At 44.7% G+C, this 17,576-nt stretch overlaps 1 protein-coding gene across 2 annotated transcripts in view; it reads right to left on the bottom strand.

The window, feature by feature from the left end:
- LOC149360361 (uncharacterized) overlaps nt 1–17,576 on the bottom strand; it is a 121,541-nt gene that overhangs the window by 59,709 nt on the left and 44,256 nt on the right. For both annotated transcript variants that reach the window (XM_089572298.1, XM_089572299.1), the window contains exons 14-19: nt 13,835–14,047; nt 12,511–12,714; nt 10,811–10,999; nt 5,189–5,379; nt 3,203–3,335; nt 1,917–2,027 (exon numbers count right to left, since the gene is read on the bottom strand). In XM_089572298.1, coding sequence (XP_089428424.1) covers nt 1,917–2,027; nt 3,203–3,335; nt 5,189–5,379; nt 10,811–10,999; nt 12,511–12,714; nt 13,835–14,047 — 1,041 coding nt within the window. The remainder of the gene's footprint in view (nt 1–1,916; nt 2,028–3,202; nt 3,336–5,188; nt 5,380–10,810; nt 11,000–12,510; nt 12,715–13,834; nt 14,048–17,576) is intronic.

Below are 17,576 nucleotides of genomic sequence, written 5' to 3'. Positions count from 1 at the left end.
CAATTCGAAATACAAAAATTGGAGGACACTAAAGCTCCTTTTTTTTTCAGGGTATGACGCGATAGCAGTTCCTCGTGTCCACACAGACACGGACACCGTTCTTTTTCACCAACACAATCATTATGTGAAGGACCACACGACATACATATAAAGCCCAGCTTTAACCAACCCGTATGAACGTGTCTTCGTGGGCTAGCGGCAGCGTCTCTAACTGGCAACCAAACGGTCAGGGGTGGCTGACGCCATCTATGGGTGTCTCTTGTAATCGACTAGTCCTAACTTTTTCGCCATGCAGATCTCAACGACGACATCGGCTTTTCTGCGACACGAAGCCTTTACACTGTGGCGTGAAAGTTTTGTAAAATTTATATTAATACAAAAATAGCACGCTACGGAGCAGTGTAAAAGGCTTCCTGTAAAAAGATACAAATGCTGAAAACTTACAAATCAAATTCCACTGTGAAGTGACTTCAGTAGCTACTGTAATCTAACTTCGTATCGGTATCTCATATATAGCTTGTATTTTTGGAATGTAGCATGTTTCATAATTCCCTGTATGATAAAGGTTAGGATTTCTTCGGAGGATAGATATCTCTTTCTTCAGTGACATAATGTGAGCTTAGATAAGTGTGAGCCATCTAAAAGTGTTAAAGTAGCCTGGATCCGCCCGATTGTGCGCATGCGTGTGAAGACTATAAATGTATACCTTGCATATATCAATAAATCAGTTGTTAATAGCGCTCCGTGTGTGTCGTTTCCTTCTTTGTGTTGGTCTGTTGCGCTGAACCAAGTTTCAACCACCTTCGCCAACGGGGTCTAATTATTAAGGTTTAGCGCCAACTTCATGTACGAAAACATGAACCTGAAATGCACGCTGCTCACACGACAGAGGCCAATCGCGTTTGAGCCCATTTTCATCATAACTCAGTATCATTGCCACAGCGTGCCGTCTTTCGAATCGACTTCGGATCTTGCACAGCTTGTTTTGTACTTCTAGCCCAGAAGCGCTGATAAACCGCAGTGGTAGAAGAGTAAATAACGCACCGCTGTTGCCGCGACGACATACGATATACGACATACGATTATGACATACGTTGAAGCTCACCAAAAATAAAAAAAACTGAAACGTGACCTATGCTCCTGAAAGAACGCCAACTATGTCGAGCACCGAATGTTGCCGCACTAACTCAAGTTACGTGTTCCCATCCGCTGCACTACTGACGCTCGCGCCGTTGGCTCCAGTGGTGGAGGCGCTTGATAGGAAAGCACCGCAGGAGGCGAATTCATTGCTAGTCTTCGTTTACAAACAACCAATTTCGCGCTTCAGTCAAGTGCTGAAAAGGCCCTGAAAGAATTGGAAAGTCAGGTAAATGTCATTAACATGAATTTCTTGCACGGCTTGTCCGTGAAATTCGTCTGAGCTCACCTTGCTATTTTTCCTCACACTGCTTAGAACTTGCAACACCTTGCCGTAAGCCTAGGAGCGCATATTTTAAGGATGAGGAGGAGGAGGATCACGGAATTTGAGGAATTAAAGTTCTCTGCACCTAATCGCTGCCGCACTGAAACCGCAATAGAGCTTGCTTCTATATTTCAAGAATTGATTTCATACCAAATATTTTTATATCACTATAAGCTCCTTTTAGGGGTTCAATAAATTTCCTAATAGGTCTCCAGTTTTGTTCCGCTTCTGTTGTACACGTTGGTACGCGAAGTGAACAACTGCTAGCAGGATTTTTAAACTTTGTATTACTGACTGACATTCGTAAGTCAAGCTATGTTTCTCTCATGCAGTGGAGTCAAGAGTCCCGTTTCGGCGTATAAGGCTCGAAACACTCCTTGGTAAAGGAGTGTATAAAATAGGAAATCAAATAGAGAAAGTGAAAACGTGTGCGGCGTGGGCTCAACAGACTTACCGTGGATCATAATGAAGGCAAAGAATTTAGCATCACCACTTGTGACATTTCGTACAGCTTGAACGCTTTCCTTAAGCTTCTGAAGGCCAGCATAAAGAGACGCGTAGCCACCTGAAAGAGAGACAACGCATCAATTTAAAAAGAGCCAATCCCATCAAACATGACATTCAAGTGGCATAGTGTCCTAGTAATAGGGGCGACATTTCCGGGCGAAGTTTTTTCCTCTGGCTGTCGCTTCATTTATCTAGGGTATTCATGACGGAGATGATTGCCTCAGTGGCACGTTTGGTACACTACATTGCCTCAAAAACGCTTTCAGAAATAAAAGAGCAGAAACACTACCCGCCTTTGGTGCAAGACGCTGCAAATTTTAGCCCGAGTGGCTCGCTCAACCTATATTAACCACGATGCTCTGAAGTATGAGGCAGTCAAGCGAACAGCTACTATTCAAGTTTCTTAGCACCTTGCACAGTGCGTCCTAGAGGTGACACATAAGAACGTTCGGCACGGCATTGTGATTTAGTGTTAAAAAGGCCGAGTGGCACCACCGAAGTGCATTTTCTGTCTTCCAGTGGCGAGCGCGCGAGAGTGAAAGGGCCACGGATCACCAACGGGCCTTCGCATATCGCCTGCTAGCGTATCTTCCTGGAATTCCCGAGAGGGTGCGTGTGTGGTTACCTTTGCCGTTGTGTAAGCTTCTCTCTCCTTAGAGTACGCTGAATGTTAAAACGTAACCTTTTGCACACTGCTTAGTAGATGACGGTGTATGTCCGCTCACACTAGAGTTACTGCGCAACACCCCGTTGCAGGAGGTCGTAACCCACTTCTTCGCGACTTTAATGAAGACATGCATTTTACGCCTCTATTTCTAATTCTCATGTCAGCGTCTGCTTGCGTACGGCTCAAAGCAGAGAGGCAGCGCGATCACTATGAAGCATCTTATGTCCGCAGGCAATTTGCAGTAAAACTCTTGCTAGCCCTACTTCACCTTCCATCTATTTACAAGCCCTACGTATGCATGCGTGCAGAAGGTCAGCTTTAGCACGGGTTATACTGAACAGTTTTCTCCTCACCGATGCCTGGCAACGTTGACAAATATACATGATTAACAGATACGCCTGAAGCTTAGTGAGAATGTCTACCACTCAACTCAGCAAGGAAGCCTGTGGCTTACCAAAATCATCGACCATGCACATTCAGATTCGTTAACTTGAGACTATTACGACACCATGATCTCTGACCCTAACTTTAGTTTGAAAGTGAGCTAATAACTACCGTGTGCTTACCAGTGTGACTGATACGCCCGAGCTGCTCCAGGGCAGTCTGAGCGTTGTTTCTTGCCAGGGGGTCCACAACAAGCTCTGCTTGTCTCGTGCAGAGAATGGCACCAACACGATGGGTGCCAGGCTGCGTTTTCAGCTGCCCGCGGAAAGGAAATACAGGAGTACATAATGGTTTCATATAACACGGGCTAGACGCTCAGATTAGTTCACTCACTGTTTGTACTGAAAAACTTTAACGCCAACCATGCAGCCGCCATACAAAGTAATTAGCAGTGCGAAAACAAAAACGCAAATTGTTTCTTTCCTAAGCGTACAAATTTGGCGTGAACAGTTTCTAAAGCTTAAAGGAGGCACTGATAATCGTTTCTTTTATATTTAAAGCAGAAAAATGAAGCCCTTGCAAGCACGTGTGATGTTCATTTTAGCCTTCTTTGCGCTGCAGTCCAAAGTGGCGTGTGCGGTAGCCCTAACAAAAGCTGAATGTTTCAGACGAGCGACAGCGTAGAAGCGTGGCAACATGGTACAGCATCTTAACATTTTATCTTACGCTACTGGTTCACCTTGAAACCAGCATTACTTGCAGTTGCGCTAATTAGTCTTATGACGAGGTAATTGCAATGGCTTCGTCAAATGAATACATGATTAACTCGTTCCGCGGTGGGGCTGGCCACCCACGACGTCTGTTGTATGTCCACTTAAGCTGATAATTAATTCGTTTCCGAGAAGAGTCCAACAGCTTCGTCAATTTTCATAGCAGCATTGATTGGTTTCGTTAATTATGGTTTAACAACCCAAAGAGACTCAGGCTATGAGGGACGCATTGGGAAATTACTCCGGAAATTTCGACCACCTGGGGTTCTCTAACGTGCACTGACATGGCAGCTGAGTACACGGGCCTCTAGAATTTTGCCTCCTTCGAAATTCGGCCACCGCAGCCGGGATCGAACCCGCGTCTTTCCGGAAAGCAGCCGGGCGCCGTAGCCACTGTGCCATCGTGGGAGGGCGCAACAGCATTGAAAAATACAATACAGCGAGCTGCACAAGCGAGCGCTGCTTTCCGGAAGCACACTTTGTATAGTCACCCCAAGCTGAAAAGTCAATTACAGAGATGAAGATAGCCGCTAGTGTGGAAAAGGCACTTGGGGATTAGTTGTTATTTAGTGCGATTGAAACGGTGTGCAACTAGCTAGCCCCAACATGGTTTTGATACCCTTGCGTATGCGTGTAGAAGTCTGCTGGTGCATGTTTACTGGACTCAAAATTTTCAAGCTGAATTGGAGAGCATTTCTAGTACAGAAAAGAGAGCCACACTATGTCAGTGCACCCAGGGATCTAAAAACAATATACCGTGGGCTTTAGAGTATAAAGGTTCTATGTTATAATTCCGTAGAAAAGTTCCAAATAGCTGAAAAAAAATGGCTGAGGCTTAACTTGGTTAAGCCTGGAGAATGCGAAGCATCATCGTGTCGCGTAATTTGGAGGCGCACAACCACAGCGACGGCGCGAGGTGGGCCCCCGTTTCTCCACTGCCGTGACGTCATCGTGTCACGTGGTGTGGCATCATCGTGTCACGTGATTTGGAGACGCACAACCACAGCGACGGCGCGAGGTGGGCCCCGTTTCTCCACTGTCGTGACGTCATCGTGTCACGTGGTGTGACGTCATGTATCACGTGATTTGGAGGCGCACAATCACAGCGACGGCGCGAGGTGGGCCCCCGTTTCTCCACTGTCGTGACGTCATCGTGTCACGTGGTGTGACGTCATGTATCACGTGATTTGGAGGCGCACAACCACAGCGACGGCGCGAGGTGGGCCCCCGTTTCTCTACTGTCGTGACGTCATCGTGTCACGTCGTGTGACGTCATGTATCACGTGATTTGGAGGCGCACAACCACGCTGAAGGGCTGAAGCGGTAGCTAAAGTAGTATGCTTCACATAAAACAACATCACAACGAGATGGAAAGATCACACATAGGGATCAGCATACCTTGCGGGTGATGACCTTTGACAACCTCAAGCTTTTGCGGAAACCTTCCTGGTTAACATTCTTGGACGAATCGAGAAGGAAGTACATGTAATAGCCGTCGTCAGCTGTGTCTGTGGCTTCGATCTCCGCTTCAAGGCAGCTTGGTTCCGACACCATGGCTGCCTCTTCGCTTCTGGAGCTGTTCTGTTCACCTGCCGAAAAAGTCCATTATTAACGTCCTTCATAATGAGGATGCCCTGCTTCAGCCACTGTCTCGGAGGCCAGGAAAAGGTCCCAGATATACCCCAGCTATGCTCTGTGTCTTATGTTTTTAATCCAGCCTTCTATGCTTGAAAGCGTCTGGCATTTAAATGCTTAAAAAAGTGATCCCTACACTCTTCAAACTGCGTGGAAATGTCGCTGGAAGATTCCTTCGCACCTGTAGCAAGAACGATTGTTTTAATGTTCGCGAGTTCTCTTTGTTTTACTGAAGCAGCACGCTCTCTATTACTGTAAGTATACGGTTAACGAGGCGGTCGTGCGACTAACTACAATTTTTTTATTTTCCTCGTTGTTGCCTCAACATCGATGTAGGTAAAATAACTATAAATTCATTACCGCGCAGAAGCGCCGATTTTTATGACTATTAAGCGTTGAAGGTGGTGACTGTGGACAGAATTCCTTAGCGCATAAACTAGTTTTTGCTTGAACTTTCATCAATTCAAGGGTGAAATTTTACAAGGGAAAACGCTTATTATGTTTCTATTAACAGAACGACACTGATATATGGAGGTACATGCGACACGTTATATATGATGTTGGAGACTGATGTAAACAACGCACATTTTCCTTTTCTTTTTATTCCGCCGAGCGGAGCTTGTATGGTTGGATATATATCTTATTCTTATGATCACCGTTCGTGAACTATTGCACCTTTTACGCAATTGGACATCATTTGAGTGCTTTGGTTTTCTGGGATTTAACATCCCAAATCGAATCTATGGCGGTAGCCTTTGTGGAGAGCTCCGGATAATTTCGACTACCTGGAGCTCTTCACTCTTCAACGCACACTAACATTGCACAGCACACGGGCCTCTAGCATATTGCCTCCATCTAAATACGAGCGCCGCGGCCGCGATCGAACCCGTGTCTTTGAGATCAGCACAACCGTTATCAATTGTCAAGATATTTCGAGAGTAGGTAGGCTGTACCAACTCCAGGCAAAGAAACAAAGCGCCCAATGAAGACAGGAAATGTGTGCATGCTGCTAAAGCTTGCCTTCGCCGGTCGTCATAGGAATCAGTAACGAACAAGAATGTTCAGCTAGCCTACAATTTTGAATCTATTCGCCTGAAGCTATCGGATACAGCATTCCTTAAGAATAGTTTTATGAGTTTGATATGCATGTGGCCCGCATTCATGAACGGGAACTTACGAACAGGAATGCTATAGGGAGCAAATGTCACTTGCTCCACTGCGTATAAGAGAGATTCCGGGGTTGATGAATTTCGTTCACGAAAATGGCTTCCGGTGACTATGTAGGCTATTTTTAGGCGAATGAAGGAAAATATGTTTCTTCAAGTCGCAGCTTTTCCCACGTTTGTTCCTGATGATAACAGGCGTATATTTGCACTTCCGTTGGCTATAACTTATCGATTGGCCAGTTGTTCGAGCGCAACAGAAAAAAAAAACATCGTTGCAGAACCGCAATACAACGCAGACACAATAATGGAATAACAACGAAATAAAGCTTCCTTTCCCGCGGTAGTAATATTCTAAATCGAACAGCAGCACAAAATAAATAAATAAAAACAATTAAAAATCCCCTGTATCCCATGGTTTCTGTGGCTGTTGGCTTCTCTTATATTTATAACGAGCCCCTCAATCCCTTTCCCTTGTTTGCTTAATTGCTTAGCGAGGGCCTCGGTTCTGGCAGCCTTGACGCCATAGGAAGCATGAGAGGGTTCTCACAGAGCTTCCACCCTCGCCGTTCAATGACGCGCTCTACGTCACATCAGCGGTAACTCAGGGCGTGCTACGTCCGCCGCAAAGAACGTGGGTGGCGCTGATGAACACTCTAAAGGTTATGTTATTTGTAAAAATAAATACCCCCGAAAGCAGAAGATTTGACAGCCGTCGCCGTAGCTCAGCGGTAGAGCACCAGACGCGTAATTCGGAGGTCGTGGGTTCGGATCCCACCGGCGGCATGTGGTTTTTTTTCTTCTGCTTTTCTAATCAATTAGCTTTAAGCGATAACATATTCAGTAATATTCTAAATCGAACAGCAGCACAAAATAAATAAATAAAAGCGACTAAAAATCCCCTTTGTCCCATGGTTTCTGTGGCTTCTCTCATATTTATAACAAAGGGGAAAAAAGGAAAAAGAGCGGCAAGGAAATTAGTCTTCTAAGTGTAGGGTAGCCAACTGGGCATCGCCTGGTTAACCTCCCTGCCTTTCCGTCCTTTTCTCTCTCTCTCTCTCTCTCTCATATTTATAACGAGCCCCTTAATCCCTTTCCCACATATATATATATATATATATATATATATATATATATATATATATATATATATATATATATATATATATATATATAGCACAATAAGATAAACGTACTTGGTTGCTAGTTTGAATAAGATGCGACATTGAGAAACGCTTCTTTTAAGTAAACGTTTATTGGGAGTCGACGTTTCGGACAGAGCCTGTCCTTTTTCAAGACTGAAGTTACATGGTTCTTGCTTCTCTTCTTAAAGGGTCTTCATCTGTACAGGTTTTCGACACATGAGCCAAAACAAGCCGACGATGCAGAAGGAAGAACGGCTCAGGGAAGAGAAAAAAAAAGAAAAAATTAACAAACGGGACAGGGAGCGGGGAGGGTAAATGTCGTCGCCCGCCACCCACGTATGCGGTCGCGGGGAGAAAAGAAAAAAAAGGAGAAAAGGGGAGAAAACAAAAGAAGAGCGGGAGGGGAGAATGGACGGAGAACTGAGTCCTAACACAGCGGACAGCTAGCACAGTGTATGGAGACAAACAGTGGCCGACGCACAGCATAGATTTGAGATCCACTCAGATGTTGTCCACTTAAACGAGTAAACAAGATACAATGGAGCAAAAGGGCGGGGAAAAAACTTCCGCCATGTGCAACTTCTTTAAGAGCGTACGTTGTTGGGCTAGTCGGTCAATCATAGTGAATACAAGGGGGGGTACTGCGCACAAAAAGACAAGGACAAGAAGATAACACAACAAGCGCAGACTCGCGACTAACTTTATTTGAAAACACGATACTCCTTTTATAGTTTCAAACTGTCACATCACACACATGTGGAAACCAAAAACCTTTCTTCATTCTGATACAGTTTGATAGACGGGTCACTTACGCAATCTTTATCCTTCTGTTTGATACAGAACGCCTCCGCCAACTCACGCGCCACCTGGTCACGGCTCCTCCTCAAAACTTTTGTATCTGTCAGCAAAGGCAGGCAAGGGTTATTGCGCGTAGCATCCCGGATCCCGTAGCATCCCGTAGCATCCCGGCGCATGCCCGGATGCTACGCGCAATAACCCTTGCCTGCCTTTGCTGACAGATACAAAAGTCTTGAGGAGGAGCCGTGACCAGGTGGCGCGTGAGTTGGCGGAGGCGTTCTGTATCAAACAGAAGGATAAAGATTGCGTAAGTGACCCGTCTATCAAACTGTATCAGAATGAAGAAAGGTTTTTGGTTTCCACATGTGTGTGATGTGACAGTTTGAAACTATAAAAGGAGTATCGTGTTTTCAAATAAAGTTAGTCGCGAGTCTGCGCTTGTTGTGTTATCTTCTTGTCCTTGTCTTTTTGTGCGCAGTACCCCCCCTTGTATTCACTGCAACTTCTTTGGCAGGATGAGTCACGGTGGGCAGAGTGGAATTTAACGAGACACACGTGGAGTGTAGATGAGCTCACCTGCACACACCCACAGAAGCAACAAAAAAAAGGAAAAGAAAAGGCCGGAAACGGAGGCGACTTTGGGGAAGAATCGTCGCGTGGGGCCACTATGAATGGCGGGAGTGCTAAGCACTCCCGCCATTCATAAACCAAACCCCATAAACCAAACCAAACCTATATATATTGCCTCGAGTAGCCTCTTCGAAAGGGGGCTTGGTGCTTCGGTTGGCTGAAGTTTAAGGTTCATTCGATTCGATAAGTGGCTATCTCAGTAACTACTTTACAAAAAACGCGCAGTGAGGTGATTGGTGTGTAATTTTTGAAACCGTTCATGACCCATTGCTTTCGAACCCAGATGATGTTAGTGTTGTAGTCCGGTAGAGTGGCTGCCAGGAGACACTGCATATACACAGCGGCAAGTCTATCTCGCGCAATGTTCCCACCGTCCTTCAACAAAACTGCAGTAGCCTGATCCTAACCAGCCACTGTTTTCTCTTTGCACTCCATGTAAGGCTTTCTTTCGTTCTAGCGACGCTCTGTAGGCACTTACAAGCGCTGTGACACGGTTCTCTAGACGCAAGCAAGAAAGGTTCCTGATCTATCTGAAAAACTTTATTACTCTTACATAATAGGGAGGAAGTTTGGGGAGTCCCGGAAAGCGCCACCTCTCGCAACCACTAGGTGCGCTCCTCAGTACAGCAGCCCATTGGCGACCGCCACGGCTCGGGCGCGCTCGACCACGGCCTTCTGGCTCACCAGGTAGGAGCAGCCAAGCAGGGCTGCCTTCTAGTCCTCCCGGGTGGGGTTGGGGTTTGCGGCGAGGTTGGAGGTTAACTTACATGCCCATATCATGCGGAAGATGTCCGAAGACTTTTCCGCACAGTACGCGCACTTTCCTGTATATGCAGGATCAAAGTGCTTTAAAACTGCCGGGCACAGCAGTGTTTTCGTGTAAAGACGGAGGAGTGTGCGTTCCTCCGTCTCTGTAAAGCCCTTACAGGGCCTAGGATAAATTGCATGGCCGGATTGGTATAACGGAGTAATTTGACGAAAAGTGAGGGCAGGATTGGGTTCAGGATCCCTTTCGCAAGGGTCTGAAGGCGTTGCCCGGAAAGTGATCGCGCAGGTGGCGGCATCTGCCGTTTCAATGCCTTTGAAGCCCATGTGAGTAGGAGCCCCGAGGTAGTCGCTATTTTGAAGGATGCGATGAGCAAAGAAAGGAATGTATCCCTGTTGAATATTTATACAGGCCCCTCTCTAGTTGGTAATGATGACTCGCGAGTCCTGGTCTGCGGCGGCTAGCGCAATGGCGACCTCCTCCGCATTTGTTATGTCTTGAGCTCGGAACGTTAGGCCGTTCACCACGACGTTTCGGTGGACGGCTGCGGCCGTATACCACCCCCCGTGGTGAGGGCCGGAGGCGTCCACATAGAAGATTCCGCGTTTGTTTCCATAGTGGCGGGTCAGTGCCTCCGCCCGCGCAAGGCGCCGGCCACTGTGGTCGTCACGTGTCATGTTGGCCGGAAGAGGATGCACGAACAGGGCGTATCTCCAGACTTCGAGGATGCGTATAACATAGCAGAATGCAAGACCCATGAGAGGTAGTCGAATTGAAAGAGCTGCGATCAAACGTCAAAAGGCTCATTAGGTAGAAGTAGCTATTCAGCAGCAGCCACAAAAACAAGTCCGATTCAAGTATGAATGATTGGGGAGGTACTCACTGATACAGGAAGGTGGCTGGTCGTCCCACTGTCCATCTTCATCGCAAAATAAGTGATCCGGGCCGTTTATACGGAATCCAGGATCGCAAGTGACTTCAGCAATATCGCCAGGCGAGAAAAAATTTCCGCTAGAGCGGTTCCCGAACACTTGGCCGTGTGGCACTTGGAAATAGCTGCAGGCTCCTTTTCCTACACATTGGTTTAAGCATATGAATACAAAATACAATTTAAGGTAAAAACAAACAAGAAAGGTATCCTATGGGTTCGTATTTCAACAGCGTCGAATGAATGAAATGAGACGCAATTTCCCCTGTCATTTAAAAGGTTATTCATACGAGACGGAAGCGTTGTACCTAAAGATCTCACTCAATCTTTCCCTCTCTCTTCTTTCACTCCCACCTTCCTCCCTTCCCTTACGGCGCGGTTCCGGTGTCCGCCGAGATATGTGAGACAGATACTGCGCCATTTCCTTCCCTGAAAAACCAACCAAACCAAACCAATGCATATTTATGGAAAGAAATATATTTGGAATTTTATATTACCACATGAATAGTGTGAGTTCTTGCTCTATAATCAAATAAGTAAATATCCTTCATCCCTCCCCCCCACCAGTAATCAATTCTGCCCATTCGCATTTCTTTTTTGTTTGTCTTGCTCTCTCTCCAAAGCATGCATTGAGTATTCGCTATTAAGTTAGGATGCCCCACGGGTTTCAGGAACATGGTAATATTGTTTTTTTGCCAACACTTGATAAAAAATCGGCGTACGAAACAGATGAAACGCCGCTCACAGTCTGCCTTATTTTGTGGAGGCAACTTCGGCCTTAGACGGCGCTTTTTCTGACTTGTCCTTGTTTTGTTTCATGACCATTTAAAATAGTCGCTAGAAAGGCGGAGATGTTCTCTCGCAATTTTCTAGCGAAAAAGACCATCGGATATTCGTAAGGATCACAAATTATATGTGCATGTGAATACTTATGCAAACCTCATTAGAGGCCGTTAGCATGACGCACCAGTTCGTTTTCGAGATATCTTATGAGAGATATATTCGTTACAGATTATACATATGAATTATTTTGAGACCACAGTTTTTTACATTTAGCGGCACTGGTGAAAAGCAATATGCACATCTCCACCCGTAAATTCCCCAATATCTCCCAGCACGTCTGACAGAGTGTTCGTACGTCCCAAACATTTTAAATGTGGTGTTTAAATTCTACGTTACTCAACGCCTTAACTGTTAATACAGCTGTCCCACTGAATTATAGAGAGCACTGCCTGCAGTTCCTTTGTAATTTTAGTTATTTCACATGTTTCGTTATGCCAAACGTTCATTTTCCATGTCTAATTTTATTCCGCAGTTCTTCTCTATACCTGCTCCACTACCGGTTCTAATTGTGGAATACATGTCCGCCACCAGTAACGATGGACAGAAAGTAATGCATACTTCTAAGTCCGAAATTTTGTCATTCATACATTTCAGTTTATACAGTTTGGGAGCAGAGGTCTAGCCAAAATAATCGCCACGTACCGTTGGCCTGTGAAATTTTCTCCATCTTTGCTGTAGATTACGCAAAATGTTTTGCTCACATCTTGAAAGTATAAGAGCCTTTTCTGTGAACATCTTTCCCACGCAAATCGCATCTGCGGCGAGCAGACTTTACCTAAAACATTGCTGGCCCGTGGAAGCCGCGGACTTACGCTTGCACTGAGGCTTGGGATGTGTCCATGTTCCGTCAGAAAGGCAGTGGGATAACGGGTAGCCCACCAGTTCGAAGTCCTCGTTGCAGCCGTAGACAACCTCTGTCTCTGGTAGGCAGCACTCGTACTCTTGGTACGGCTGGTTTCTTCGTGTAATAAGACGTCTGCCATTTATGACATGGCCGGGATCTTGGCAGTGTTTTTCTACGGTGAGGAAAATCCAACAGTGTTCAAAAGGAAAAGGCCACCCAGGTACTTTCATCAACTCCCTTCAGAGAAAGCGCCGTTTAGATGAAGATATAGGCTTCCAGATGGTGCACCCTAGATGCTGTTGTTACCACTCATATCCTGACCAAGATGTATCTCAGTTCGATATGCGAAAAAGTTAGCTCTGGATTGGGCGGTCTGAACAAAGAAAAATCTTTAATACCCAACAATTCAAGACAAGGAAATTTTTAACGAGAAGGAGTTTTTAAACACACCTTTTTATATATAAGAAGGTTTAACTACAACAATTAATATATCTACAAATCTCCCGTAAGCAGGCTTGCATTATTTTGCTATTAAAGTTTTTGCTATCAACAAAAACATGCCCGACAGATTTCCACTAGCAGTCATAACTGCTCGATGCTAGCACTGGAAAATGTTTAAACGAAAGATCTTGCTAGGCGTCGGAAAAATGGACCACCACCTTCAATATTTCCATAACAGTAGTTTGCAATATTCCAACATACAAAAAATTGCTCCAGAATGCTAGACATGTTCGCTGCAAGTACCAGAGAAATCAAGTAGAGTACGGGTAAATATGGCTTTTACTCTTATTTCCTTATTTTTCGATATACTGAGGTTGGTCTTGTCTGCAGAACAAGAAATCTGCCAGTCGGAAAGTAAAACATCTACTTTAGCACAATATCCTACCCATGTAGCAGCCAACTTGCGTTCATGTAGTTCCCACCTAAGCAGTCGGGGCTGAAGCACTGTATAGAATACCTCATCGGTCCATTTTCGGAAGCGTTTGGGAAACCGAAAATTTTTCTCATCCTGTCCAACCCGTCTCTCATACTGGTTGCGTGCCGTGATCGAATGACTACGTCGATCCAAAACTAAATCTATGAAGGAGCTTGGAGTGTCCTGCTTCGTGTCTATTAAATCGCTGTTTTTGTAAAGAACTGCCTTCCTCCGCGGTTTTTGTTTATTATTCGGATGATTCACTGCGATTCTTTATATGTGAGCTTATAAACAGCAATGAACACAACCAAACCTCCACAACTTGCCAAGCCTCCTCACAGATGTCTGAGCTGTCAGATAACCGCGGGTGACTTACCAACAGTGTCCTTAGTAACAGAATCGGTTAGCCACTGGAGCCCGTCGTAGTCTTTCAGCATGAAGAGGTGGTTCTGCACATACGGAGAAACCAGCTTCCCGAGTTTCATGCTCTCTGAGCCACCCCTGATTCCAATACAATAAATATCTACTCCGTTGAGAATGTGAATTGCTTCGGCCAGCTGAACAGTATTGTCGCTGATATGCGTGCTTGCTGCAAAACAAGAAAATATCCACAATTAATTTCGTCCACAAGTCCAGCAATCACAGCTACGGTACTAAAAATGTGTGCTATTGGCGGCAAAAGTCCCAAGGACGCACGAATTAAGACATGCTGGGGCTGCAGCAATGTTCGAAACGATCACCTGATCTCACTAGCATATATTAGAGAAGCCAAGCACAATTTCAACCTCCACAAGTGGGATTTGAAAGCCCCAGCCGATCCCCAAACTCTGCTCTTTGCGTGCTGCTCGTTTGTCCTCGTGACATTTAGGCTGGATAGTTTGCCGGAAGGGACTTACATTGTTTGTAACTTTAGCTCATTCCTTCTATCCTAACTGTTTAAAATGTGGTTGGGTTAAACACCGTCTTGCTGCTCATAGCAGTGTACCCGAGAGCGACACTAATATGCATGGCTGGCGGCTTTTCGCGGAGACGCGAGAATGCGCTTGACCGCGGCGGCAGTAGCTGATAAGATGTTTGATATATACACCCCTGCGCAAAAAGGCTGATCATGCGAGCCAGCACTGCCAGCGCTTTCTTACGATGCAGCGACTGTTTTTGATATGCATAGGGTGAGTGATAAAATATGTTACGCAGCTAGTTCACACACTTCTCTTAGACAAACCTTTATGCACAGAAAACTCGCAATCATCCACACTCGCGTGGTCTCTGCACTTTTGCGTACGCCTGTACGTACTAATTAGGGTACAAGAGACCGATGAACTGAGCAGCGCACACGACAATGCGCTTGTAATGTGCGTCCTTCTGTGCACGCCATGCAGCAAACAAACAATAAAGTCCCTGTAGATCCTGGTCCAAGCACCCCTACGGACCCAAAAAGACAACAAAGCCATATAGGGTGTTTCACCTAAGACTTTCTGCAAATTTTAAAAATAAGCTATTTGAATTATATGCGCGCTTTTTCTGGCATAGCATTGTCAGTGGTGTAGTACATCATAATGCAGCTAAGACGTGCTAACTAGCAGGCTTGTTAACCAATATTTAATAGTTAACAGCACTATGTGACATTGACTCCATTGAAGAAATAGAAGATTGACGCCATCTAACTTATTTGCTTTGTGTTTCGAATTTTCTTTCAGTGTTTTATTTTGTATATTCATTTTGCACTGTATTGCCCATCCTGCTAGGGCCCAGAAGGGCCTGCAGTATTCTGTAAATAAATAAATAAATAAATAAACTATTACTGTTGGGCTCCTTAATTATTGAGGGGCATGTAGCCCACCGTAAATAATATCCATATCCGTTTTTAGAATTTCGAGAACGCGATTATCCTCGGCGCTGTGACCCAACAAATTTTGGCTATTTCGACGAGTAAGGTTCACTGGAGATGTTGCTTTGCCTGCAAGCTTCTCAAACCGCATGTATTTTGGCGCCATGTCGGCGAAATTTGTTGGGCCATTGCGCCGAGGATAATCGCGTTCTCGAAATTCTAAAAACGTATACGGACATTACTTACGGTGGGCTGCATGCCTCTCAATAATTAAGGAGCCCAACGGTAATAGTTTAAAAGTTAACTATTAAATATTGGTTAACAAGCCTGCTAGTTAGCACGTCTTAGCTGCATTATGATGTGCTACACCATTGACAATGCTATGCCAGAAAAAGCGTGCATCTAATTCAAATAGCTTATTTTTAAAAATTGCAGAAAGTCTTAGGTGAAACACCCGGTATATATACACATGCGATACGCCCTCGTCGCGCCGCACAACGCCAGAAATAGCTTTTATAAACCCAAATACCCGGAGCAGCGTCATCAAGATTCTCTGGAATCACTGCTTCTCGGTCTGGAACCAGATTTTGTGGGAATAACTGAAATATGACTAACAGGCGATATATCTGACGCTTAAATAACCCCACTAGATTACATAATCATTCGAAAAGACAGACCAACACGAGGTGGAGGCTGGCCATTCTTAAAAGAAAGGGTATTCATTTCGTGAATATGCCAGGAGTTGAAGGTGTCGAGGCAGTGTTATGCAAACGAATTCTCGGGTCACTCACTTTCATTGCGGGGTGCATTTATCGTAGTCCCGCATGAGACGGCGATCCCTTGCACAACCTCTTTAGCTACATGCAGCGCCATGTAAACGGGTCGCGATTGATGTTACTAGGAGACCTAAATCTGCCTGAAATTGACCTGCTCGGCCAGGATATGGCCTTCTGCATGCGTCGAAGTACTTTACGATGTAATGCTCTATTTTAACCTTAGTCAGGTTGTTTCAGAGGCTACACGTGTTAAGAAAACTTCATCGAACATCCTAGACCTGATACTTTTTAAAGACCACTTTTCTTCGGCGGAAACAAAACTGTAATCATGAACGCCATAACAGATCACAGACTAAGACTTTGTACATTGCCAGCTCATATGACCGCAATATCTATCCTTTCAAAAACTACATGATTTCAATAACGCCGATGATACTAGCATACTAAAGGATCTTTTAGAATTTTTTTCTGTTCAGCAGCTAACAAATGATGCAGCTGCAGACTATGAAACACTGCAGTATAAATTCAAGAGCATGGTATTTTACTGCATCCGTCACTATGTACCAACCAACACACACAAAAAAATAATCTCAGGAACCCTTGCATAACGCGCGATATAATTCATGCAGTACGAAGAGTAAAGCGCTAACGGAAAAGAGTGAAACATGAACCAAATAGCAAAATCATTCTTTCTACTGCCATAAAGGAAATCAAAGCGAAAATATCTGTAGCTAAGAATGATTACCTCGCTAATACTCTTCCTAGCTTCTTAAAACATTCTCCCAGAAAGTTCTGAGATTGCATAAACCCTAATCCGCGCGAAAATAACCAAGCTTCCCAAGAACTAACCTTGAATTTGCGACCACCTAAATGAATACTTCCAATCAGTTTTCACAGTCGATGACGACGACCTCCCTGCCGTAGACCAATATGACGAAAACTTGGAAAACTTCACAATTACGGAGACCAGAATCTTGAACTTCTTGCTAACTTTGGATATTAAGAAAGGCTTAAGCCCTGACGACATACCAGATATCTTTCTTAAGAGGTATGCAGAACTTAAGAGGTATTTGTATCAAGAGGTATTTGTATTTGTATTAAGAGGTATTTTCTTAAGAGGTATTTGCACGTTATATTTAACAAATCACTACAAACTGGAACTTTACCTAATAAATGGAAAATAGTAAAGGAATTTCCTTACACAAATCAAGCAGTAAAATGAACGTTTCCAACTTTTGTCCCATCTCTCTAACCTGTGTACCCTGTAAACTTCTTGAACATATAAATACATTCAAGAAGCATGTACAGCTGGGCGAATGGGTAATAATTCATTGTGGGTGGTACAGCGCCAGCTAGACGAAGGAAAAAAGCAAGAAGACAACACAGACGAGCGCTGACTCGCAACAAACTTTTTTGAGAGGATCAAACATTTAGTAGTAGTAGTAGTAGTAGTAGTAGTAAAAGACTTTTATTCGACCAAAATTTATAGGCCGAGCATTTCGACCGCCTGGGCG

This window comes from Amblyomma mixtum, chromosome 2 (genome assembly GCF_055824585.1).
Source record: "Amblyomma mixtum isolate Tamu chromosome 2, ASM5582458v1, whole genome shotgun sequence".
Taxonomy (NCBI): Eukaryota; Metazoa; Arthropoda; class Arachnida; order Ixodida; family Ixodidae; genus Amblyomma; species Amblyomma mixtum.
Note: the sequence above shows the minus strand (reverse complement) of the source record. Positions and strands in the feature narration are given on the sequence as shown.